The sequence below is a fragment of the Salvelinus fontinalis genome, chromosome 18 (genome assembly GCF_029448725.1).
Source record: "Salvelinus fontinalis isolate EN_2023a chromosome 18, ASM2944872v1, whole genome shotgun sequence".
In the NCBI taxonomy this organism is placed as follows: Eukaryota; Metazoa; Chordata; class Actinopteri; order Salmoniformes; family Salmonidae; genus Salvelinus; species Salvelinus fontinalis.
The window spans coordinates 29522622-29549907 of record NC_074682.1 but is presented as its reverse complement, the minus strand read 5'-3'; the positions used below and the strand labels follow the sequence as shown (position 1 = coordinate 29549907).

At 48.1% G+C, this 27286-nt stretch overlaps 1 protein-coding gene across 20 annotated transcripts in view; it reads right to left on the bottom strand.

Annotated features, from left to right (window-relative positions):
* The window catches only part of LOC129815253 (neurofascin-like), a 171518-nt gene that overhangs the window by 48891 nt on the left and 95341 nt on the right, over window positions 1-27286 (bottom strand). For 15 of the 20 annotated variants that reach the window (XR_008753404.1, XR_008753403.1, XM_055868869.1 and 12 more), the window contains 4 exons: window positions 20935-21040; window positions 10807-11003; window positions 10223-10345; window positions 8619-8789 (listed from right to left, as the gene is read on the bottom strand). Coding sequence is in view for 18 of the 20 variants with exons in the window: in XM_055868869.1 (XP_055724844.1) it covers window positions 8619-8789; window positions 10223-10345; window positions 10807-11003; window positions 20935-21040 (597 nt within the window). In the remaining 2 variants the exon portion in view is untranslated. Of the gene's footprint in view, window positions 1-8618; window positions 8790-9474; window positions 9852-10222; window positions 10346-10806; window positions 11004-20934; window positions 21041-25124; window positions 25315-27286 lie in introns of those variants that run through there. The other 5 variants (XM_055868877.1, XM_055868874.1, XM_055868875.1 and 2 more) reach the window with 3 other exon arrangements.

Genomic DNA, 27286 nt, shown 5'->3' with positions numbered 1-27286 from the left:
TGATGATGTTTCCTCTTTCTAAAGCTTCTAAACACTATGATGCTGTTTCCTCTTTCTAAAGCTTCTAAACACTATGATGCTGTTTCCTCTTTCTAAAGCTTCTAAACACTATGATGCTGTTTCCTCTTTCTAAAGCTTCTAAACAATATGATGCTGTTTCCTCTTTCTAAAGCTTCTAAACACTATGATGCTGTTTCCTCTTTCTAAAGCTTCTAAACAATATAATGATGTTTCCTTTTTCTAAAGCTTCTAAACAATATGATGATGTTTCCTTTATCTAAAGCTTCTAAACAATATGATGCTGTTTCCTCTTTCTAAAGCTTCTAAACACTATGATGCTGTTTCCTCTTTCTAAAGCTTCTAAACACTATGATGATGTTTCCTCTTTCTACAGCTTCTAAACAATATGATGCTGTTTCCTCTTTCTAAAGCTTCTAAACAATATAATGATGTTTCCTTTTTCTAAAGCTTCTAAACACTATGATGCTGTTTCCTCTTTCTAAAGCTTCTAAACATGCTGTTTCCTCTTTCTAAAGCTTCTAAACACTATGATGCTGTTTCCTCTTTCTAAAGCTTCTAAACAATATGATGCTGTTTCCTCTTTCTAAAGCTTCTAAACATGCTGTTTCCTCTTTCTAAAGCTTCTAAACACTATGATGCTGTTTCCTCTTTCTAAAGCTTCTAAACAATATGATGCTGTTTCCTCTTTCTAAAGCTTCTAAACAATATGATGCTGTTTCCTCTTTCTACAGCTTCTAAACACTATGATGCTGTTTCCTCTTTCTAAAGCTTCTAAACAGCATGATGCTGTTTCCTCTTTCTAAAGCTTCTAAACACTATGATGCTGTTTCCTCTTTCTAAAGCTTCTAAACAATATGATGCTGTTTCCTCTTTCTAAAGCTTCTAAACAAGATGATGCTGTTTCCTCTTTCTAAAGCTTCTAAACACTATGATGCTGTTTCCTCTTTCTAAAACTTCTAAACACTATGATGCTGTTTCCTCTTTCTAAAGCTTCTAAACACTATGATGCTGTTTCCTCTTTCTAAAGCTTCTAAACAATATGATGCTGTTTCCTCTTTCTAAAGCCTCTAAACAATATGATGCTGTTTCCTTTTTCTAAAGCTTCTAAACACTATGATGCTGTTTCCTCTTTCTAAAGCTTCTAAACACTATGATGCTGTTTCCTCTTTCTAAAGCTTCTAAACACTATGATGCTGTTTCCTCTTTCTAAAGCTTCTAAACAATATGACGCTGTTTCCTCTTTCTAAAGCTTCTAAACACTATGATGCTGTTTCCTCTTTCTAAAGCTTCTAAACACTATGATGCTGTTTCCTCTTTCTAAAGCTTCTAAACAATATGATGATGTTTCCTCTTTCTAAAGCTTCTAAACACTTTGATGCTGTTTCCTCTTTCTAAAGCTTCTAAACACTATGATGCTGTTTCCTCTTTCTAAAGCTTCTAAACAATATGACGCTGTTTCCTCTTTCTAAAGCTTCTAAACAATATGATGCTGTTTCCTCTTTCTAAAGCTTCTAAACACTATGATGCTGTTTCCTCTTTCTAAAGCTTCTAAACAATATAATGATGTTTCCTTTTTCTAAAGCTTCTAAACAATATGATGATGTTTCCTTTATCTAAAGCTTCTAAACAATATGATGCTGTTTCCTCTTTCTAAAGCTTCTAAACACTATGATGCTGTTTCCTCTTTCTAAAGCTTCTAAACACTATGATGATGTTTCCTCTTTCTACAGCTTCTAAACAATATGATGCTGTTTCCTCTTTCTAAAGCTTCTAAACAATATAATGATGTTTCCTTTTTCTAAAGCTTCTAAACACTATGATGCTGTTTCCTCTTTCTAAAGCTTCTAAACATGCTGTTTCCTCTTTCTAAAGCTTCTAAACACTATGATGCTGTTTCCTCTTTCTAAAGCTTCTAAACACTATGATGCTGTTTCCTCTTTCTAAAGCTTCTAAACACTATGATGCTGTTTCCTCTTTCTAAAGCTTCTAAACAATATGACGCTGTTTCCTCTTTCTAAAGCTTCTAAACACTATGATGCTGTTTCCTCTTTCTAAAGCTTCTAAACACTATGATGCTGTTTCCTCTTTCTAAAGATTCTAAACAATATGATGATGTTTCCTCTTTCTAAAGCTTCTAAACACTATGATGCTGTTTCCTCTTTCTAAAGCTTCTAAACACTATGATGCTGTTTCCTCTTTCTAAAGCTTCTAAACACTATGATGCTGTTTCCTCTTTCTAAAGCTTCTAAACAATATGATGCTGTTTCCTCTTTCTAAAGCTTCTAAACACTATGATGCTGTTTCCTCTTTCTAAAGCTTCTAAACAATATAATGATGTTTCCTTTTTCTAAAGCTTCTAAACAATATGATGATGTTTCCTTTATCTAAAGCTTCTAAACAATATGATGCTGTTTCCTCTTTCTAAAGCTTCTAAACACTATGATGCTGTTTCCTCTTTCTAAAGCTTCTAAACACTATGATGATGTTTCCTCTTTCTACAGCTTCTAAACAATATGATGCTGTTTCCTCTTTCTAAAGCTTCTAAACAATATAATGATGTTTCCTTTTTCTAAAGCTTCTAAACACTATGATGCTGTTTCCTCTTTCTAAAGCTTCTAAACATGCTGTTTCCTCTTTCTAAAGCTTCTAAACACTATGATGCTGTTTCCTCTTTCTAAAGCTTCTAAACAATATGATGCTGTTTCCTCTTTCTAAAGCTTCTAAACATGCTGTTTCCTCTTTCTAAAGCTTCTAAACACTATGATGCTGTTTCCTCTTTCTAAAGCTTCTAAACAATATGATGCTGTTTCCTCTTTCTAAAGCTTCTAAACAATATGATGCTGTTTCCTCTTTCTACAGCTTCTAAACACTATGATGCTGTTTCCTCTTTCTAAAGCTTCTAAACAGCATGATGCTGTTTCCTCTTTCTAAAGCTTCTAAACACTATGATGCTGTTTCCTCTTTCTAAAGCTTCTAAACAATATGATGCTGTTTCCTCTTTCTAAAGCTTCTAAACACTATGATGCTGTTTCCTCTTTCTAAAGCTTCTAAACAATATGATGCTGTTTCCTCTTTCTAAAGCCTCTAAACAATATGATGCTGTTTCCTTTTTCTAAAGCTTCTAAACACTATGATGCTGTTTCCTCTTTCTAAAGCTTCTAAACACTATGATGCTGTTTCCTCTTTCTAAAGCTTCTAAACACTATGATGCTGTTTCCTCTTTCTAAAGCTTCTAAACAATATGACGCTGTTTCCTCTTTCTAAAGCTTCTAAACACTATGATGCTGTTTCCTCTTTCTAAAGCTTCTAAACACTATGATGCTGTTTCCTCTTTCTAAAGCTTCTAAACAATATGATGATGTTTCCTCTTTCTAAAGCTTCTAAACACTATGATGCTGTTTCCTCTTTCTAAAGCTTCTAAACACTATGATGCTGTTTCCTCTTTCTAAAGCTTCTAAACAATATGACGCTGTTTCCTCTTTCTAAAGCTTCTAAACACTATGATGATATTTCCTCTTTCTAAAGCTTCTAAACACTATGATGCTGTTTCCTCTTTCTAAAGCTTCTAAACACTATGATGCTGTTTCCTCTTTCTAAAGCTTCTAAACCCTATGATGCTGTTTCCTCTTTCTAAAGCTTCTAAACACTATGATGCTGTTTCCTCTTTCTAAAGCTTCTAAACACTATGATGCTGTTTCCTCTTTCTAAAGCTTCTAAACACTATGATGCTGTTTCCTCTTTCTAAAGCTTCTAAACACTATGATGCTGTTTCCTCTTTCTAAAGCTTCTAAACACTATGATGCTGTTTCCTCTTTCTAAAGCGTCTAAACACTATGATGCTGTTTCCTCTTTCTAAAGCTTCTAAACACTATGATGCTGTTTCCTCTTTCTAAAGCTTCTAAACAATATGATGCTGTTTCCTCTTTCTAAAGCTTCTAAACACTATGATGCTGTTTCCTCTTTCTAAAGCTTCTAAACAATATGATGCTGTTTCCTCTTTCTAAAGCTTCTAAACACTATGATGCTGTTTCCTCTTTCTAAAGCTTCTAAACACTATGATGCTGTTTCCTCTTTCTAAATCTTCTAAACAATATGATGCTGTTTCCTCTTTCTAAAGCTTCTAAACACTATGATGCTGTTTCCTCTTTCTAAAGCTTCTAAACAATATGATGCTGTTTCCTCTTTCTAAAGCTTCTAAACACTATGATGCTGTTTCCTCTTTCTAAAGCTTCTAAACAATATGATGATGTTTCCTCTTTCTAAAGCTTCTAAACAGCATGATGCTGTTTTGAATTCTTTCTAGTGCAGATTTAGATCCCTTTTTCTGAAGTGTCTTTATGTTTATCATTGTTCTATGTATTTCATCATTTGCCATTTTATACTGTTTTGACAGGGATTGTCAAGCACCGTGTTCAAACCACCATCAGTAACTGGATATTGAACTGCAAGAACTGAGGATTCTGCACTTGCCTCTTCCATTGATGATCATGTGTGGCAATGGATACTGTCCTCATTGAACGTCAATTCATCAGGATTCATTACACCTCATGGGACATCTAGCTTAGTACTAATATGGAAATATACCTGTCTTTCTTCAAACATGCATACAAGATTGTATGAAAGAATCATACAGTCTAAACAATTTGATTTACCCACAATCCTCCATAAACAAAGTCATGTGGCAAGATAAGAAATGCAAGAAAGGGCTCTCGAGTGGTGCAGCGGACTAAGGCACTGGATCTCAGTGCTGGAGGTGTCACTACAGACACCCTGGTTCAAATCCAGGCTTGATCATAACTGTCTGTGATTGGGAGTCCCATAGGGTGGCGCACAGTTGTCTGGTGTAGGCTGCCATTGTAAATAAGAATTTGTTCTTAACTGACCTGCCTAGTTAAATAAAGTAAATGCAAGGTGAGATAAAATCAATGAGTTCAATCACTCAATTAATTCTCTTTTTGGTTATCCTCATGAAAGACACATTCATTTTGAGCAACAAATTCAGTTAGATATATTCTTACATTAAATTAACATAAAGGTATTTTAAGGGTATTTAAAAGTTTTAAAGATATGTTTGTGGTATTTTGACACTTTATGGAGACAGTTATGAAATGACAGAGGAGACACAGATTAGTGGAAGAAACAGATTGTAGGGTTGCAGCGGGTAATTGAACCCCGGGCTTTGGTGGGGAGAGGGGTGACCTGTCTAAGATGGAACTAGTTAGTGTTATCGCTAGACCACTAGCTCTGCACCACTTCTATTCATACATTTTTATTAAATATATGTTAGTTGTTTTTTTTGTCAATTTTAATTCACTCCAGAATGATTTTTTACAATGTGGCTGTATGGTTGAGTGGGTAAAATTCAATTTTACTGCCCCTCCGGTTTCTAAACTGTCTAAAGCATTGAAAAAAATAAAGGTGGAATTCAACAACAAAAATGCATAGGGACTTATCATCGATCAATATTTAGGCTATTATCCATTTGCATTTCTAAACCATTGACTGTATGAAAAACACAGTTTGTGTGTCGTGTGATGCTGCTTTTACATGCACTGAAACCTCAAAAAGTGTTTTCACAACACTATCTTAAAAACACACATTTTCAGGTTGAAGAATCACTTTGGGTGTTTCAGAGTACTTCATTTCTGTTTTAAAACACATTCTGAGTATTAAAACACTTACATTGGGTTTACAGTCAAACACCCACCAAACAAAAGAGCTCAGCTTAAGTGAACTACTTTTCATGGTTTCATTACACAATCATGGTGTTTTGAGACTTTCTATTCTAACAGTGTGGCCCAACGCCCTATTGAGACACTTTATGTTGGTGTTAGCTTCATTTTGGCTGTTACTTGTATGCACGCCATCACCGTGACAAGTAGCTATGGTGACATTATAGCCATGGCAATGCGCAGCCATGGCAAAGTGTAGCCAATAGCCATGCTTGATCGATAGCCTCCCATGGTGCACTGAGACCCAAGAAGAAAACTAGGCCTGGCCCCCAGTGACAAGCTTACTACCACGTGTGCACACGCATGTGTGTAACAGATACTCATTATGACAGGTGGTGCAGCTCTATCCATCTCCTATGCTCGCTCTCCGTGTGTGAACACGCATGTGTGTACATTTGCATCTGCATGCTTATAATAATGAATGAATGAACAATGAATCATCAACAGAAATGCTCTTATTTGCATAATTTAGGATAATCCCTGTTTACTCAGCCTATCTCTTACACAACCTTCCCATAGGGGGTTAGTTGGGGGCTGTCCCCATTCTGTCCCTATGAGAGTCCCCTCACATGCCATCACTCCCAGGCCTACTCCCCAGGGCCAAGGCAGTAAGAACATATGCCACTGGTTCCCTCTCTGGCTATGGGCTGACTGTGGAATGGGCTTGGGTTAAGGGCTTTATGATACACAGGAGGAGAGGAGAAGATTTACTCTGTCCAATCCTCCAAGTGATGGGCAATTAATTAGATACAGGGTGTGTGTGTGTGTGTGTGTGTGTGTGTGTGTGTGTGTGTGTGTGTGTGTGTGTGTGTGTGTGTGTGTGTGTGTGTGTGTGTGTGTGTGTGTGTGTGTGACAGACATAGGCACACACACAGACACACACACACACAGACACACACACAGACACACACACAGACACACACACAGACACACACACAGACACACACACAGACACACACACAGACACACACACACACACACACACACACACACACACGGCTGTAAGGATGAAAACACATGCACAGAGACACTCCTGTACATACACATTCACATGCACAAAATGTAAATAAAATGCAATTTCAACACATGTTTTACAGAGGGGTTGATTTCCAGTTCCAAGAGCGCTGTAAGAATGGATGAGCACTGAGCAGCTTCTCCCCTGCGTCAGAAATGAGCACTGAGCAGCTTCTCCCCTGCGTCAGAAATGAGCACTGGGCAGCTTCTCCCCTGCGTCAGAAATGAGCACTGGGCAGCTTCTCCCCTGCGTCAGAAATGAGCACTGGGCAGCTTCTCCCCTGCGTCAGAAATGAGCACTGGGCAGCTTCTCCCCTGCGTCAGAAATGAGCACTGAGCAGCTTCTCCTCTGCGTCAGAAATGAGCACTGGGCAGCTTCTCCCCTGCGTCAGAAATGAGCACTGAGCAGCTTCTCCCCGGCGTCAGAAATGAGCACTGGGCAGCTTCTCCCCTGCGTCAGAAATGAGCACTGGGCAGCTTCTCCCCTGCGTCAGAAATGAGCACTGGGCAGCTTCTCCCCTGCGTCAGAAATGAGCACTGAGCAGCTTCTCCCCTGCGTCAGAAATGAGCACTGGGCAGCTTCTCCCCTGCGTCAGAAATGAGCACTGAGCAGCTTCTCCCCTGCGTCGGAAATGAGCACTGGGCAGCTTCTCCCCTGCGTCAGAAATGAGCACTGGGCAGCTTTCTCTCCTGTGTCAGAAATGAGCACTGAGCAGCTTCTCCCCTGCGTCAGAAATGAGCACTGGGCAGCTTTCTCTCCTGTGTCAGAAATGAGCACTGAGCAGCTTCTCCCCTGTGTCAGAAATGAGCACTGAGCAGCTTCTCCCCTGCGTCAGAAATGAGCACTGGGCAGCTTTCTCTCCTGTGTCAGAAATGAGCACTGAGCAGCTTCTCCCCTGTGTCAGAAATGAGCACTGGGCAGCTTTCTCTCCTGTGTCAGAAATGAGCACTGAGCAGCTTCTCCCCTGTGTCAGAAATGAGCACTGGGCAGCTTTCTCTCCTGTGTCAGAAATGAGCACTGAGCAGCTTCTCCCCTGTGTCAGAAATGAGCACTGAGCAGCTTTCTCCCCTGCGTCAGAAATGAGCACTGAGCACTGAGCACTGAGCAGCTTCTCCCCTGCGTCAGAAATGAGCACTGAGCAGCTTCTCCCCTGCGTCAGAAATGAGCACTGAGCAGCTTTCTCCCCTGCGTCAGAAATGAGCACTGAGCAGCTTTCTCCCCTGCGTCAGAAATGAGCACTGAGCAGCTTCTCCCCTGCGTCAGAAATGAGCACTGAGCAGCTTTCTCTCCTGCGTCAGAAATGAGCACTGAGCAGCTTTCTCCCCTGCGTCAGAAATGAGCACTGAGCAGCTTCTCCCTTGCGTCAGAAATGAGCACTGAGCAGCTTTCTCCCCTGCGTCAGAAAAAGAGAAATGTCAATTTCTTACAGACAGATGGACACTGTGGAGAAATCCTCTGTCAGGAACAATTGTGGCAGAGCTGGAGGAGCGAACACAGCCACAACAGCACACACTGAGGAACAAAGGAGAAAGTCCTGGTAAAATAACATCCTGTACATGTCATGGCCTAGGCCACCACTAGAGGGAGACATCTCATATTTCATGTGAGGCACACAGGTTGACCATACAATAGATGATCCTATACATACACAGCAATAGAATAGAACATGACTACATTCAAAGACTTTTGGTGGGTGTAGGGATACGTGTGTGAGTGTGTGTGTGTGTGTGTGTGTGTGTGTGTGTGTGTGTGTGTGTGTGTGTGTGTGTGTGTGTGTGTGTGTGTGTGTGTGTGTGTGTGTGTGTGTGTGTGTGTGTGTGTGTGTGTGTGTGTGTGTGTAGCCTACTTACTGGTCTGCACTTTGAGTGTGAAGGGGTTCTTCTGCTGGATGGTGTGTGTGAAGAGGAAGCGGGCGTTGCAGCTGTAGTCTGTGTGGGAGTCTTTAGCCAGAACATTAGAGAAATACAGATCTCCATTCAGACCCATGGACACACGACTATCTTGGGTTATAGACATCATGGCTGTGGAGGGAGAGAAGGACGGAGGGAGGGAGGGAAAGAGGGAGGATTGGAGTGAGGGAAAGGAGAGAGGGAGAGATAGAAAGAGAAGGGAGGCGGTAGAGAGAGAGGAAGGAGGGAGAGATCAGAGAGTAAGGTAAGGATGGGGGAGGAAAGAGAGGGAGAGAGAGAGGTAAATATGGGTGAGAATGAAGGGAGTGAGTGAGAAGGGAGTGAGTGAGAAAGATCCTAAATCATTTAGACTGTATGCTTCATAATGGACCATAACATTATCTAATTTCAGAGGCATCCACTAGACTGGCCAAGCGGAGTAGCCTACATCTCATGTGACTTGAAAAACAGTCAGTCCCAACCACATAGATAAAGCTCAAATAGACGTTACCCTTTAAACTCTAACTGTAGTCTGGTCTCATTGGCTTAAACTCCTAACTAGACTGGACCGGAGCTGAGTGTATGTAACGTGTAATTGAGTACGAGAGGTGGTAGGACACACAGTGGTAGCCAGTGGGGCCAGCCATAGACAATATATCCAATCTAGGATTCTATATCCATGGTGCCAGCTAGGTCAGCTCTAGTGTTGTCATCCTCTGTGATGATGTAGCACTGGGACTGGGACTTGTCACTCTGGGGCTCTGTGTTAATGTTAACTCCTAACACACACAGATGCTCCCGACAGATGATCACTCACACTGTAACCAAGACGAGTGACAGGGCCAATCTGGTTGTCTTGACGGTGGCGTGGTCCAATCATCCCCCAGTCGGTGGTCAAATGTAGTGGTGGTGTGTAACTGTGACTGGGCAATGTGCCATAATGCTATGATTGCTATTATCTACTGTATGTCTTATGTTCATAGTGGCCGCATGGTTATAATTAGCTTGGCTAATAAAGGTTTAGTGAAGTGAGAGTAGTGGAGTACAGTCCAGAGAGTATAGCGACACCATTAGCCGTGAAGGACTACTTCAGTCTGGGATCTTAAAATGGCTTCTGCCTGCTCTTGGGTTCTGGCCTCTCAGCTCTTTACCCAGCAGTCAGATAATTACACACACACACAGAGAATTACAGTGGGTCAGCAGTAACACACACCACTAGAGAAGAGGATAGAGAGATAGAAAGAGAAAGGAGGGAGAGAGAGTGAACGAGTGATCAAGCGAGAGAGAAAGAAAGTGAGGATATCTTGAGAGTGAGAGGTTTGAAACATTTCTAGACAGAAGAGAGAGAGAGAGAGGGGAGAGAGAGCGGGAGAGAGAGAGGGGAGAGAGAGGGGAGAGAGAGCGGGAGAGAGAGAAAAGAAAGCAATAGCATTAAATAGCAAGTGACAGAAGAGCTGAGCGGTCACCTAAGAGGACAAAAGACTGGGATAAAGAGGGACAGAAGGACACAGAGGGAGAGGGGGACAGACAGACATAGAGAGAGACAGAGAGAGAGCTAGACTCACCGCTGTTCATCCAGAAGGTGTGTGGAGGGGGCAGGCCTGGAGGAGGGTTACAGGCTAAGACCAGGGAAGAACCCTCACCCACTACCACTGGCTCCAACACCTCCTTAGGCCACAAAGGGGACTCTGACAGAGGGAGGGAGAGAGATATTTAGATGACATGAGATCACAGGAGGCTCATAATAATGGGGAGATGGCTCATAATAATGTCCTGAACGGAGTAAATGGAATGGCATCGAACACCTGGGAACCATGTGTTTGATGTATTTGATACCATTCCACTGATTCCGCTCCAGTCATTACCACCCATCCTCCCCAACCTCCTGTGTATGAGATACTTATTACAAGTCATATTCACTTTATAACATTTCAGAATATAGCCTCCTGATTTTTTGTGTCTATGTCTATGTGTGTATGTGTGTGTGTGTGTGTGTGTGTGTGTGTGTGTGTGTGTGTGTGTGTGTGTGTGTGTGTGTGTGTGTGTGTGTGTGTGTGTGTGTGTGTGTGTGTGTGTGTGTGTGTGTGTGTGTGTGTGTGTGTGTGTGTGTGTGAGTATGTGCGTGGATGTGTATTAACAGACTCCTCACTGGACACTCGTAGTAGGATCTTGTTGGTCAGTGCCGTTCCAAAGTCGTTAGAAGCAAAACACTGGTATTCCCCCTCATAGTCCTCTGGCCTCCCTCCGCTCCGGAAGCTAATCTCCAGCGTTCCCGAGCGCTTCCGCATCGTCACCCGTGGATCCTTCCCCACGTTGAAGAACTTCCCATTCCGTCGCCATGAGAACCTGAGTCACCATGGAAACAAACCGAACACAACAGAACAGGGTCAGAACCGTAGAGATACCATAGGTATATCTATAGTGGGGTTAAACAGGATTAGTCAGTGATGTCAGAAATCTCAACATCCTTCATCAACAATTCTCCCGAGTCTGGTTGACGACATAACTGAATAATGCTTGATCTTCTCAACCACCAAGGAGTTTTGAGCGACTTCAATAGGACCCAGATTAAGCCAAAGCACTTCTGAAATAAAAAGCACTGTTTGAGAAGATTCTCCAATTAGAAATGCTTTTACGGCCAGGAGAAAAGGCTTAATCTGTGTCCGTGCAACTACACAAAATGTTTTTTTTTTTTTCAGAAGCTCTTTTGATTGGTTAACCAATAATTACAGCATGTGGTTGCCTAACTGCTAGGGCTGCTATTTTGGAAGGGGATTATAGAGCATGCTTACTGTCATATTTACATAAACTGTATAGTAGAGGAAAAGACTGAAGAGGAGATTAGGGGAGAGGAGAGGTGAAGAGTGGAGAGGAGAGGAGGGGGAGGACAGGATAAAAGAGGAGATTAGTGGAGAGGAGAAGAGTGGAGAGGAGGGGAGGGGGAGGGCAGAATAGGAGGGGAGGAGAGAAGACAGCAGGGGAGAGCCCAGTCCCATAGCTCTGTCTGTGGCAGACTATAGAACCAAGGCCGTAGGACCAGAGCTACAGCTACAGCAGGACAATGGCTTACACTCTATATGAGGTTGTATGGAAGCCAACAGGACTGTTTGGGACAAAATGAGTGAATGATCCCTCTTTGAATGAGTGAGGGAGAGAGAAGGGGGATGTGGAGAGAGGACGGGAGTTGGGCCACCAAACGAAAGGTCGCTAATTCGAATCCCCAAGCTGGCAAGGTGGTTAACCACCAACTGCTCCCCAGGTGTTGATGATGTGGACACCAATTAAGACAGCACCTCTCAGATTCAGAGTGGTTGAGTTAAATGCAGAAGAGACATTTCAGTTGAAAGCATTCAGTGCAACTGACTAGGTATCCCCTTTCCCCAGGTGGAAGAAGGAGGGGGCGGGGTATCATGTGGGTTCAGTGGGATCATATTGTAATGTCAGGAGAGCTGGCTGGCTGTCATGGGGTGGCTGTCATGAGGTGGCTATCATGGGGCGGCTGGATGGCTGTCATGGGGTGGCTGTCATGAGGTGGCTATCATGGGGCGGCTGTCATGAGGTGGCTATCATGGGGTGGCTGTCATGAGGTGGCTATCATGGGGTGGCTGGTGGCTGTCATGTGGTGGCTGGATGGCTGTCATGGGGTGGCTGTCATGAGGTGGCTATCATGGGGCGGCTGTCATGAGGTGGCTATCATGGGGTGGCTGTCATGAGGTGGCTATCATGGGGTGGCTGGTGGCTGTCATGTGGTGGCTGGATGGCTGTCATGGGGTGGCTGTCATGAGGTGGCTATCATGGGGCGGCTGTCATGAGGTGGCTATCATGGGGTGGCTGTCATGAGGTGGCTATCATGGGGTGGCTGGTGGCTATAATGGGGCGGCTGGATGGCTGTCATGGGGCGGCTGGATGGCTGTCATGTGGTGGCTGGATGGCTGTCATGGGGTGGCTGGTGGCTGTCATGTGGTGGCTGGTGGCTGTCATGGGGTGGCTGGTGGCTGTCATGGGGTGGCTGGATGGCTGTCATGGGGTGGCTGGTGGCTGACATGGGGTGGCTGGTGGCTGTCATGGGGTGGCTGGTGGCTGTCATGTGGTGGCTGGATGGCTGTCATGTGGTGGCTGGATGGCTGTCATGGGGTGGCTGTTATTGGGTGGATGGTGGCTGTCATGTGGTGGCTGGTGGCTGTCATGGGGTGGCTGTCATGAGGTGGCTATCATGGGGTGGCTGGTGGCTGTCATGTGGTGGCTGGATGGCTGTCATGGGGTGGCTGTCATGAGGTGGCTATCATGGGGCGGCTGTCATGAGGTGGCTATCATGGGGTGGCTGTCATGAGGTGGCTATCATGGGGTGGCTGGTGGCTATCATGGGGCGGCTGGATGGCTGTCATGGGGCGGCTGGATGGCTGTCATGTGGTGGCTGGATGGCTGTCATGGGGTGGCTGGTGGCTGTCATGTGGTGGCTGGTGGCTGTCATGGGGTGGCTGGTGGCTGTCATGGGGTGGCTGGATGGCTGTCATGGGGTGGCTGGTGGCTGACATGGGGTGGCTGGTGGCTGTCATGGGGTGGCTGGTGGCTGTCATGTGGTGGCTGGATGGCTGTCATGTGGTGGCTGGATGGCTGTCATGGGGTGGCTGTTATTGGGTGGATGGTGGCTGTCATGTGGTGGCTGGTGGCTGTCATGGGGTGGCTGGTGGCTGTCATGTGGTGGCTGGAGGCTGTCATGGGGCGGCTGGATGGCTGTCATGGGGTGGCTGGTGGCTGTCATGGGGTGACTGGTGGCTGTCATGGGGTGGCTGGAGGCTGTCATGGGGTGGCTGGATGGCTGTCATGGGGTGGCTGTTATTGGGTGGATGGTGGCTGGGTGGATGTCATGGGTGGCTGTCATGGGGTGGCTGTTATTGGGTGGATGGTGGCTGGGTGGATGTCATGGGTGGCTGGATGGCTGTCATGGGGTGGCTGGATGGCTGTCAAGGGTGTGGCTGGATGGCTGCCATGGGGTGACTGCTATTGGGTGGATGGTGGCTGGGTGGATGTCATGGGGTAGCTGTTATTGGGTGGATGGTGGCTGGGTGGATGTCATGGGTGGCTGGATGGCTGTCATGGGGTGGCTGGATGGCTGTCATGGGGTAGCTGTTATTGGGTGGATGGTGGCTGGGTGGATGTCATGGGTGGCTGGATGGCTGTCATGGGGTGACTGTTATTGGGTGGATGGTGGCTGGGTGGCTGTCATGGGGTAGCTGTTATTGGGTGGATGGTGGCTGGGTGGATGTCATGGGTGGCTGGATGGCTGTCATGGGGTGGCTGGATGGCTGTCATGGGGTGACTGTTATTGGGTGGATGGTGGCTGGGTGGCTGTCATGGGGTAGCTGTTATTGGGTGGATGGTGGCTGGGCGGATGTCAAGGGTGTGGCTGGTAGCTGTCATGGGGTGGCTGGATGGCTGTCAAGGGTGTGGCTGGATGGCTGTCATGGGGTGACTGTTATTGGGTGGATGGTGGCTGGGCGGATGTCAAGGGTGTGGCTGGTAGCTGTCATGGGGTGGCTGGAGGCTGTCATGGGGTGGCTGGAGGCTGTCATGGGGTGGCTGGAGGCTGTCATGGGGTGGCTGGAGGCTGTCATGGGGTGGCTGGATGCTGTCATGGGGTGGCTGGATGCTGTCATGGGGTGGCTGGATGCTGTCATGGGGTGGCTGGATGCTGTCATGGGGTGGCTGGAGGCTGTCATGGGGTGGCTGGAGGCTGTTATGGGGTGGCTGGAGGCTGTCATGGGGTGGCTGGAGGCTGTCATGGGGTGGCTGGAGGCTGTCATGGGGTGGCTGGAGGCTGTCATGGGGTGGCTGGAGGCTGTCATGGGGTGGCTGGAGGCTGTCATGGGGTGGCTGGAGGCTGTCATGGGGTGTGGCTAGATGGCTGTCATGGGGTAGCTGTTATTGGGTGGATGGTGGCTGGGTGGATGTCATGGGTGGCTGGATGGCTGTCATGGGGTGGCTGGATGGCTGTCATGGGGTGGCTGGATGGATGTCATGGGTGGCTGGATGGCTGTCAAGGGTGTGGCTAGATGGCTGTCATGGGGTAGCTGTTATTGGGTGGATGGTGGCTGGGTGGATGTCATGGGTGGCTGGATGGCTGTCATGGGGTGGCTGGATGGCTGTCAAGGGTGTGGCTGGATGGCTGTCATGGGGTGGCTGGATGCTGTCATGGGGTGGCTGGATGCTGTCATGGGGTGGCTGGATGCTGTCATGGGGTGGCTGGAGGCTGTCATGGGGTGGCTGGATGCTGTCATGGGGTGGCTGGATGCTGTCATGGGGTGGCTGGATGGCTGTCATGCGGTGGCTGGTGGCTGTCATGGGGTGGCTGGAGGCTGTCATGGGGTGGCTGGATGCTGTCATGGGGTGGCTGGATGGCTGTCATGGGGTGGCTGGAGGCTGTCATGGGGTGGCTGGAGGCTGTCATGGGGTGGCTGGATGCTGTCATGGGGTGGCTGGAGGCTGTCATGGGGTGGCTGGTGGCTGTCATGGGGTGGCTGGATGGCTGTCATGGGGTGGCTGGATGGCTGTCATGGGTGGCTGGATGGCTGTCATGGGGTGGCTGGATGGCTGTCAAGGGGTGGCTGGATGGCTGTCAAGGGGTGGCTGGATGCTGTCATGGGGTGGCTGGATGGCTGTCATGGGGTGGCTGGATGCTGTCATGGGGTGGCTGGATGGCTGTCATGCGGTGGCTGGTAGCTGTCATGGGGTGGCTGGAGGCTGTCATGGGGTGGCTGGATGCTGTCATGGGGTGGCTGGATGGCTGTCATGGGGTGGCTGGATGCTGTCATGGGGTGGCTGGAGGCTGTCATGGGGTGGCTGGTGGCTGTCATGGGGTGGCTGGATGGCTGTCATGGGGTGGCTGGATGGCTGTCATGGGTGGCTGGATGGCTGTCATGGGGTGGCTGGATCGCTGTCATGGGGTGGCTGGATGGCTGTCATGGGGTGGCTGGATGGCCGTCATGGGGTGGCTGGATGGCCGTCATGGGGTGGCTGGAGGCTGTCATGGGGTGGCTGGAGGCTGTCATGGGGTGGCTGGATGCTGTCATGGGGTGGCTGGATGCTGTCATGGGGTGGCTGGAGGCTGTCATGGGGTGGCTGGATGCTGTCATGGGGTGGCTGGAGGCTGTCATGGGGTGGCTGGAGGCTGTCATGGGGTGGCTGGAGGCTGTCATGGGGTGGCTGGATGCTGTCATGGGGTGGCTGGATGCTGTCATGGGGTGGCTGGAGGCTGTCATGGGGTGGCTGGAGGCTGTCATGGGGTGGCTGGAGGCTGTCATGGGGTGGCTGGATGGCTGCCATGGGGTGGCTGGATGGCTGTCATGGGGTGGCTGGAGGCTGTCATGGGGTGGCTGGAGGCTGTCATGGGGTGGCTGGAGGCTGTCATGGGGTGGCTGGATGGCTGTCATGGGGTGGCTGGATGCTGTCATGGGGTGGCTGGAGGCTGTCATGGGGTGGCTGGAGGCTGTCATGGGGTGGCTGAAGGCTGTCATGGGGTGGCTGGAGGCTGTCATGGGGTGGCTGGAGGCTGTCATGGGGTGGATGGAGGCTGTCATGGGGTGGCTGGTGGCTGTCATGGGGTGGCTGGATGGCTGTCATGGGGTGGCTGGATGGCTGTCATGGGGTGGCTGGATGGCTGTCATGGGGTGGCTGGATGGCCGTCATGGGGTGGCTGGAGGCTGTCATGGGGTGGCTGGAGGCTGTCATGGGGTGGCTGGTAGCTGTCATGGGGTGGCTGGAGGCTGTCATGGGGTGGCTGGATGCTGTCATGAGGTGGCTGGTAGCTGTCATGGGGTGGCTGGATGGTTTGGAAGCGAGGAATAGAAGTGGTGGTGGATTTAGGGGGTTAGGGCAAAGTGTGCCAATGAGTATGGGGTAGCGGTTTGGTGGGGTGCTGACAAGGTTCAGGTATTGGAATGGTGTCCAGGTGGAGGGTAGGGGGGTGAAATGGGGTGCAGGATGGCAGAGCAGTGCTGAGCTGGCCTATTCATGCTCACAATAATGACTGCCACCCTGTATAACTGTCACAGTCAGTCAGACGAAGACAGAGAGAGCAAAGTGACAAGGCAGGGTGACAGTAGAAAAGGGGGAGTTAAAGAGAGGGACAACAGGGAGATAGGACTGAAGAGAGAAAAAAAAAGGAGGGAGCTGGAGAGTAAATACAGTGAGGGAAAAAAGTATTTGATCCCCTGCTGATTTTGTACGTTTGCCCACTGACAAAGAAATGATCAGTCTATAATTTTAATGGTAGGTTTATGTGAACAGTGAGAGACAGAATAACAACAAAAATATCCAGAAAAACGCATGTCAAAAATGTTATAAATTGATTTGCATTTTAATGAGGGAAATAAGTATTTGACCCCCTCTCAATCAGAAAGATTTCTGGCTCCCAGGTGTCTTTCATACAGGTAACGAGCTGAGATTAGGAGCACACTCTTAAAGGGAGTGCTCCTAATCTCAGTTTCTTACCTGTATAAAAGACACCTGTCCACAGAAGTAATCAATCAATCAGATTCCAAACTCTCCACCAAGGCCAAGACCAAAGAGCTCTCCAAGGATGTCAGGGACAAGATTGTAGATCTACACAAGGCTGGAATGGACTACAAGTGGAGTCCCAGCTTCAGTGGGGTTAAAGGGAGAGATAACAAGTGGAGACCCTGCTTCAGTGGGGTTAAAGAGAGGGATAACAAGTGGAGACCCAGCTTCAGTGGGCTTAAAGGGAGGGATAACAAGTGGAGACCCAGTTTCAGTGGGGTTAAAGGGAGGGATAACAAGTGGAGACCCAGCTTCAGTGGGGTTAAAGGGAGGGATAACAAGTGGAGACCCAGCTTCACTGGGGTTAAAGGGAGGGATAACAAGTGGAGACCCAGCTTCAGTGGGGTTAAAGGGAGGGATAACAAGTGGAGACCCAGCTTCAGTGGGGTTAAAGGGAGGGATAACAAGTGGAGACCCAGCTTCACTGGGGTTAAAGGGAGGGATAACAAGTGGAGACCCAGCTTCAGTGGGGTTAAAGGGAGGGATAACAAGTGGAGACCCAGCTTCAGTGGGGTTAAAGGGAGGGATAACAAGTGGAGACCCAGCTTCAGTGGGGTTAAAGGGAGGGATAACAAGTGGAGACCCAGCTTCAGTGGGGTTAAAGGGAGGGATAACAAGTGGAGACCCAGCTTCAGTGGGGTTAAAGGGAGGGATAACAAGTGGAGACCCAGCTTCAGTGGGGTTAAAGGGAGGGATAACAAGTGGAGACCCAGCTTCAGTGGGGTTAAAGGGAGGGATAACAAGTGGAGACCCAGCTTCAGTGGGGTTAAAGGGAGGGATAACAAGTGGAGACCCAGCTTCAGTGGGGTTAAAGGGAGGGATAACAAGTGGAGACCCAGCTTCAGTGGGGTTAAAGGGAGGGATAACAAGTGGAGACCCAGCTTCAGTGGGCTTAAAGGGAGGGATAACAAGTGGAGACCCAGCTTCAGTGGGGTTAAAGGGAGGGATAACAAGTGGAGACCCAGCTTCAGTGGGGTTAAAGGGAGGGATAACAAGTGGAGACCCAGCTTCAGTGGGGTTAAAGGGAGGGATAACAAGTGGAGACCCAGCTTCAGTGGGGTTAAAGGGAGGGATAACAAGTGGAGACCCAGCTTCAGTGGGGTTAAAGGGAGGGATAACAAGTGGAGACCCAGCTTCAGTGGGGTTAAAGGGAGGGATAACAAGTGGAGACCCAGCTTCAGTGGGCTTAAAGGGAGGGATAACAAGTGGAGACCCAGCTTCAGTGGGGTTAAAGGGAGGGATAACAAGTGGAGACCCAGCTTCAGTGGGGTTAAAGGGAGGGATAACAAGTGGAGACCCAGCTTCAGTGGGGTTAAAGGGAGGGATAACAAGTGGAGACCCAGCTTCAGTGGGGTTAAAGGGAGGGATAACAAGTGGAGACCCAGCTTCAGTGGGCTTAAAGGGAGGGATAACAAGTGGAGACCCAGCTTCAGTGGGGTTAAAGGGAGGGATAACAAGTGGAGACCCAGCTTCAGTGGGGTTAAAGGGAGGGATAACAAGTGGAGACCCAGCTTCAGTGGGGTTAAAGGGAGGGATAACAAGTGGAGACCCAGCTTCAGTGGGGTTAAAGGGAGGGATAACAAGTGGAGACCCAGCTTCAGTGGGGTTAAAGGGAGGGATAACAAGTGGAGACCCAGCTTCAGTGGGGTTAAAGGGAGGGATAACAAGTGGAGACCCAGCTTCAGTGGGCTTAAAGGGAGGGATAACAAGTGGAGACCCAGCTTCAGTGGGGTTAAAGGGAGGGATAACAAGTGGAGACCCAGCTTCAGTGGGGTTAAAGGGAGGGATAACAAGTGGAGACCCAGCTTCAGTGGGGTTAAAGGGAGGGATAACAAGTGGAGACCCAGCTTCAGTGGGGTTAAAGGGAGGGATAACAAGTGGAGACCCAGCTTCAGTGGGCTTAAAGGGAGGGATAACAAGTGGAGACCCAGCTTCAGTGGGGTTAAAGGGAGGGATAACAAGTGGAGACCCAGCTTCAGTGGGGTTAAAGGGAGGGATAACAAGTGGAGACCCAGCTTCAGTGGGCTTAAAGGGAGGGATAACAAGTGGAGACCCAGCTTCAGTGGGGTTAAAGGGAGGGATAACAAGTGGAGACCCAGCTTCAGTGGGGTTAAAGGGAGGGATAACAAGTGGAGACCCAGCTTCAGTGGGGTTAAAGGGAGGGATAACAAGTGGAGACCCAGCTTCAGTGGGGTTAAAGGGAGGGATAACAAGTGGAGACCCAGCTTCAGTGGGCTTAAAGGGAGGGATAACAAGTGGAGACCCAGCTTCAGTGGGGTTAAAGGGAGGGATAACAAGTGGAGACCCAGCTTCAGTGGGGTTAAAGGGAGGGATAACAAGTGGAGACCCAGCTTCAGTGGGGTTAAAGGGAGGGATAACAAGTGGAGACCCAGCTTCAGTGGGGTTAAAGGGAGGGATAACAAGTGGAGACCCAGCTTCAGTGGGGTTAAAGGGAGGGATAACAAGTGGAGACCCAGCTTCAGTGGGGTTAAAGGGAGGGATAACAAGTGGAGACCCAGCTTCAGTGGGGTTAAAGGGAGGGATAACAAGTGGAGACCCAGCTTCAGTGGGCTTAAAGGGAGGGATAACAAGTGGAGACCCAGCTTCAGTGGGGTTAAAGGGAGGGATAACAAGTGGAGACCCAGCTTCAGTGGGGTTAAAGGGAGGGATAACAAGTGGAGACCCAGCTTCAGTGGGGTTAAAGGGAGGGATAACAAGTGGAGACCCAGCTTCAGTGGGCTTAAAGGGAGGGATAACAAGTGGAGACCCAGCTTCAGTGGGCTTAAAGGGAGGGATAACAAGTGGAGACCCAGCTTCAGTGGGGTTAAAGGGAGGGATAACAAGTGGAGACCCAGCTTCAGTGGGGTTAAAGGGAGGGATAACAAGTGGAGACCCAGCTTCAGTGGGGTTAAAGGGAGGGATAACAAGTGGAGACCCAGCTTCAGTGGGGTTAAAGGGAGGGATAACAAGTGGAGACCCAGCTTCAGTGGGCTTAAAGGGAGGGATAACAAGTGGAGACCCAGCTTCAGTGGGGTTAAAGGGAGGGATAACAAGTGGAGACCCAGCTTCAGTGGGGTTAAAGGGAGGGATAACAAGTGGAGACCCAGCTTCAGTGGGGTTAAAGGGAGGGATAACAAGTGGAGACCCAGCTTCAGTGGGGTTAAAGGGAGGGATAACAAGTGGAGACCCAGCTTCAGTGGGGTTAAAGGGAGGGATAACAAGTGGAGACCCAGCTTCAGTGGGGTTAAAGGGAGGGATAACAAGTGGAGACCCAGCTTCAGTGGGGTTAAAGGGAGGGATAACAAGTGGAGACCCAGCTTCAGTGGGCTTAAAGGGAGGGATAACAAGTGGAGACCCAGCTTCAGTGGGGTTAAAGGGAGGGATAACAAGTGGAGACCCAGCTTCAGTGGGGTTAAAGGGAGGGATAACAAGTGGAGACCCAGCTTCAGTGGGGTTAAAGGGAGGGATAACAAGTGGAGACCCAGCTTCAGTGGGGTTAAAGGGAGGGATAGAACAACGGCGTCGGAAAGTGTGCAGGATGAAGAGAGAACGAAACAATCACAAACAAAAAGACAATAGTCTCTAATTCTAACTCTAATAATATTTCCCCTCTCTCTCTCTGAGAGGGTGTGAGAAATTAGAGATGACAAGCTGAGTGGAGAATGGAGGCGATAGATGAGGGAAGGACAGAGAGAGGGATGGGTATTTGTGTGTAACTCACCTTGGCACGGGGTTCCCCTTGGCCTCACATTCAATGATGATGTTATCTCTGGGATCAACAATGTAGTCCTTCAATGACTGTTTCATTATGGTGGGAGGCTGCTTCACTGGAGAAAGAGAGAGAAAGAGAGACACAAAGGAGAGAAAGAATGCAAACAGAGAGAGAAAGAAAATGAGATAGAGAGAGCAAGATTCAGCAATAATGTCCGAGGAGGTGTGGTATATGGCCAACATATGCACAATGCAATGCGGAGAGCCTGGATACAGCCATTAGCAGTGGTATATTGGCCATATACCACAAACCCCCGAAATGGGTTATTGCTATTATATACTGGTTACCAACGTAATTAGAACAGTAAAAGTATTTTTTTGTCATACCCGTGGTACATGTATACGTCTGATATATCACTGCTTTCAGCCAATCCCCAGAAATCACACAACCTCCCAGCGTGCGCACACACACACACACACACACACACACACACACAGTCACGTTCCTGACCTGTTTCTGTTAGTTTTGTATGTGTTAGTTGGTCAGGACGTGAGTTTGGGTGGGCAGTCTATGTTTTCTGTTTCTATGTTTGTTTAAGGGTTGCCTGGTATGGCTCTCAATTAGAGGCAGGTGTTTGGCGTTTCCTCTAATTGAGAGTCATATTAAGGTAGGTGTTTTCACACTGTTTGTTGTGGGTGGTTGTCTCCTGTGTCGGTGTCTATGTTACACCATACGGGACTGTTTCGTGCGTTCGTCATTTTGTGTAGTCATTTTTCATGTTCGTGATTTCTTCGTGTTTCATGTAAGTTCGTCGTCCAGGTCTGTCTACATCGTTTTGTTGTTTTGTAATATATCAAGTGTTCTTTGTGTGTTTAGTTCGTCTTGTAAATAAATCATTATGTATTCACAACCCGCTGCGCCTTGGTCGAATCACTACTCCTTCTCTTCGTATGAAGAGGAGGAGGAACACCGTTACACACACACACACACACACACCAGCCATATCCAGGAGAAGTGAAGTGAGGAGGAGAGGATTGGGTTATGGTGTTGATACTGTGTATTCTCCCCTCCCTCTGTCCTTAACACAGCTGTACTCACTCTTATTTAATTGCCCACTTAAGCCAGATGATTCCCCACTATTTCTCTGCCCTGGTCCACTTCTAGATCACTGAGCACCAGGGACTCATTCCGCTCTGTACTGTCACCACACATCTACCAGACCCAGCCTCGACTGTCAGACCCAGCCTCGTCTGTCAGGCCCAGACTCTTCTGTCAGGCCCAGACTCTTCTGTCAGGCCCAGACTCTTCTGTCAGGCCCAGACTCTTCTGTCAGGCCCAGACTCTTCTGTCAGGCCCAGACTCTTCTGTCAGGCCCAGACTCTTCTGTCAGGCCCAGACTCTTCTGTCAGACTCAGCCTCGGCTGTCAGACCCAGCCTCGGCTGTCAGACCCAGTCTCGTCTGTCAGACCCAGTCTCGTCTGTCAGACCCAGCCTCGTCTGTCAGACTGAGCCTTATTTATCAGACCCAGGCTAATCTATTAGACCAAGCCTTGTCTATCAGATCCAGGCTCACCTATCAGATCCAGGCTCATCTATCAGACCCAGCCTCATCTATCAGACCCAGCCTCATCTATCAGACCCAGCCTCATCTATCAGAACCAGGCTCAACTGTAATGCCCAGCCTTTAAGATAACTTAGAACTTTCCCGATGACAAGCTGGAGTCTGTTTCTTTCTTCCTGTTGTTATGATAACCGTGTCTTTCTACTGTACTTCCTACACTGCCTATATAATGATACACTGATACAGGTGTAAGATATTCATTTGATCACCTTGATCCAGGAGAACTTTCCTGAAATGCAGGAATTTTTAATATTTGTAGTGTATTTTAGGTTTAAAAAAGCTTCTGAAGTTAGTAATTTTCACTTTGAAATGTTATACTTGATTTTCCCTTTTGGAAAGTGTATCAACCTGTCACGATCGTGTGGAGGATTGATGGACCAAAACGCAGCTTTAGGAAAATATGCCATCTTCTTTTATTGACTAAGAAGGCACACGAAACAAAAACACTTAAACACTAAACAAAACAAGAAAACGATCGTGAAGCTAAAACAACGATGTGCACACACTGGCTACAAACGTATCACATAGACAATTACTCACAACCAATGAGAGCCTATGGCTACCCTAAATAAGGCTCCCAATCAGAGACAACCGAAATCAGCTGTCTCTAATTGGGAACTCATTCAGGTAACCATAGACTCTCCTAGATAACTAAACATACATAGACAACGCTAGACATCTACACTCAACACAAACCCATATACTACACCCCATAACCCCTTTACCATAGAAACACCCAAAACCAACAAAACATAAACATTCCCCATGTCACACCCTGACCTAACTAAAATAATAAAGAAAACAAAGAATACTAAGGCCAGGGCGTGACATAACCCCCCCCTTAAGGTGCGAACTCCGGGCGCACCATTACACAGTCTAGGGGAGGGTCTGGGTGGGCTTCCATCCACGGTGGCGGCTCCGGCTCAGGTTGTGGTCCCCACGTCACCACAGTCCCTAACCACCTCCTAGGCTTCCTCCAAATGACCCCCCTCCACATTAACCCCATTGCATTAAGGGGCAGCTCCGGACTGAGGAATGGCAGCTCCGGACTAAGGGCCAGTACCAGGGTCAGGGGCAGTACCAGGGTCAGGGGCAGCACCAGGGTCAGGGGCAGCACCAGGGTAAGGGGCAGCACCAGGGTGAGGAATGGCAGCTCCGGACTGAGGAATGGCAGCTCCGGACTGAGGGACTGCAGCTCCGGACTGAGGGACTGCAGCTCCGGACTGAGGGACTGCAGCTCCGGACTGAGGGACTGCAGCTCCGGACTGAGGGACGGCCCATGGCTGGCTGACAGATCTGGCTGCTCATGGCTGGCTAACGGATCTGGCTGCTCATGGCTGGCTGACTGATCTGGCTGCTCATGGCTAGCTGACGGATCTGGCTGCTCATGGCTAGCTGACGGATCTGGCTGCTCATGGCTAGCTGACGGATCTGGCTGCTCATGGCTGGCTGACGGATCTGGCTGCTCATGGCTGGCTGACGGATCTGGCTGCTCATGGCTGGCTGACGGATCTGGCTGCTCATGGCTGGCTGGCGGCTCTGGCAGATCCTGTCTGGTTGGCGGCTCTGGCGGATCCTGTCTGGTTGGCGGCTCTGGCGGATCCTGTCTGACGGACGGCTCTAGCGGCTCCTGTCTGACGGACGGCTCTAGCGGCTCCTGTCTGGCGGACGGCTCAGTGGGCTCATGGCAGACGGGCGGCTTTGCAGGCTCATGGCAGACGGGCGGCTTTGCAGGCTCATGGCAGACGGGCGGCTTTGCAGGCTCATTGCAGACGGATGGCTCAGATGGCGCTGGGGAGACGGATGGCTCAGATGGCGCTGGGGAGACGGATGGCTCAGATGGCGCTTGGCAGACGGGCAGTTCAGTCATTGCTGTGCAGACGGCAGACTGCTGCCGGCTGAGGCGCACTGTAGGCCTGGTGCGTGGTGCCGGGACTGGTAGCACCGGGCTGGTGACACGCATCTCAGGGCTAGTGCGGGGAGCAGCAACAGGACGCACAGGACTCTGGGGACACACAGGAGGCTTGGTGCGTGGTTTAAACACTGGTGGTAAAGGGCTGGAGACACGCACCATATAGCTAGTGCGTGGAGGAGGCACTGGTGGTACTGGGTTGGGGCGGGGAGGTGGCGCCGGAAATACCGGACCGTGCAGGCGTACTGGCTCCCTTGAACGCCGAGCCTGCCCAACCTTACCTGGTTGTATGCTCCCCGTCGCCTGACCAGTGCGGGGAGGTGGAATAACCCGCACCGGCCTATGTAGGCGAACCGGGGACACCATGCGTAAGGCTGGTGCCATGTACGCCGGCCCGAGGAGACGCACTGGTGACCAGATGCGTTGGGCCGGCTTCATGACATACGGCTCAACGCTCAGTCTAGCCCGGCCGATACGTGGAGCTGAAATGTACCGAACCGGGCTATGCACGCGTACAGGAGACACCGTGCGCTCTACTGCGTAACACGGTGTCTGCCCGTACTCTCGCTCTCCACGGTAAGTACAGGGAGTAGGCGCAGGTTTCCTACCTGACTTCGCCACACTCCCTTTAAGGCCCCCCCCAAGAAATTTTTGGGTTGTACTCACGGGTTTCCAGCCTTGTCTCCGTGCTGCCTCCTCATATCGCCTCCTCTCGGCTTTAGCTGCCTCCAGCTCTTCACGAGGAAGGCGATATTCTCCCGGTTGAGCCCACGGCCCCTTACCATCCAGTATCTCCTCCCATGTCCATGAATCCTGTGTAGGTAGGTCCTGTTGCCGCTTTCCATGCCGCTTGGTCCTATAATGGTGAGTAATTCTGTCACGATCGTGTGGAGGATTGATGGACCAAAACGCAGCTTTAGGAAAATATGCCATCTTCTTTTATTGACTAAGAAGGCACACGAAACAAAAACACTTAAACACTAAACAAAACAAGAAAACGATCGTGAAGCTAAAACAACGATGTGCACACACTGGCTACAAACGTATCACATAGACAATTACTCACAACCAATGAGAGCCTATGGCTACCCTAAATAAGGCTCCCAATCAGAGACAACCGAAATCAGCTGTCTCTAATTGGGAACTCATTCAGGTAACCATAGACTCTCCTAGATAACTAAACATACATAGACAACGCTAGACATCTGAACTCAACACAAACCCATATACTACACCCCATAACCCCTTTACCATAGAAACACCCAAAACCAACAAAACATAAACATTCCCCATGTCACACCCTGACCTAACTAAAATAATAAAGAAAACAAAGAATACTAAGGCCAGGGCGTGACACAACCACTACAAAAATGTCCATTAATTTTAATCCACATAATAATTCACATTACTGTTGCTGCAGGATTATTTTCCCGCTGTAGCAAACTGGCTCAAATTGAGATCCTAAATCTGTACACTGACACTACACACTATCAAGCCCAGCCTCAAAGAAAATTGCTTGCCTCCCCTCCCATTATACAAAATAGCCCCAGTTGAAAGAGATACTTCCTTGCCATAATGTACCAACATGGGAGAGAGGAACAACCGGTGTGTGTGTGTGTGTGTGTGTCATAAATCTTCTCAAGAGTAACCACAGTTTTTAAGGGAATAGTCCAAATCTGATGGAAGTCCCCTTGCCAAGATAGAAAGCTTTCCGTTAGAGAGAAAGAGGGAATTCCATCGCCCATTACTATTCTCTGTTTGTCCTCAGTTTGAGGATGCCGCCGGTTACCCAACTGTTCTTATGCACTACTGTAAACAATAGGTAACAGCCATCCATTTGTGTTTCTATGGCAACCATACAAACACAGATCAAATTAATGTAAGTTGCTTCGGAATGGAAAGTAAAACGTGCTCCTAGTAGGGCGGTGGCAGTCATGAAATTTTGTCAACCGGTGATTGTCAAGCAAATAACTGCTGGTCTCACGGTAATTGACCGTTAATTAACAAAAATACATTTAGCATCTCCTGGCTTCCACACACAACCTACAAGCCACTGATGCAGACCTTTTTGGAACATCTACATTTTAAAAAGTCTAATAAATCTATGTAATATAGCCTACACCTTCACAATAAATCCATTATTTATTTTAGACAGGTCTAAAGAAACATGATATGAAGAAAATGTAGTCTATTTCAGAAGAACAGAATAGCATACTCTGAGTTGTCCTTATGTTAGGCCCTGATCTGGCTATTCCATATGGCTGTGGGTTACATTCGTTCATTTAGCAGACATGATTTGCTTAGAATTCCATGTCATTATTTTATATTATTTTATAGCATGAAGAATACAATTGAACATATCTGAATAAAATAGAAAGGATCTTTTTTCCAAAAGATTGGAGGGAGTGTGCACGCACACGCAGCTATTCTATGTTGAGCTGTTAACAAAGAAAGAGGTCCTCCTATATGCTTCATTCATTCATTTTTAATACATTGTAAGGCTGCATGATGAGACTAATGAGGATTTGAAAAAAGCTGCATGAAAAGCATGTTTTTGCGCAGGATGTAAACACTTCATCAGTCTCTCATTCACTATTTGACAAGCACTTGATACTGCCTCGATTTCCCCGGTGGCATCACCTTTGTGTGGTCGTAATGCCTCCTAAAAAAATCCATGCCTTTGTGCCCTTGGGCTGATAAGGCTGCGCAACGCGTCCTTATCCAATTCCCAGGTGCATATTGAAGATATTGGAAGAACTGTCCACATTTACTTTTCATCAGCCAACAAGATGTGTAGGCCTAAAGAACAGCAAAAACACTAGTCTATG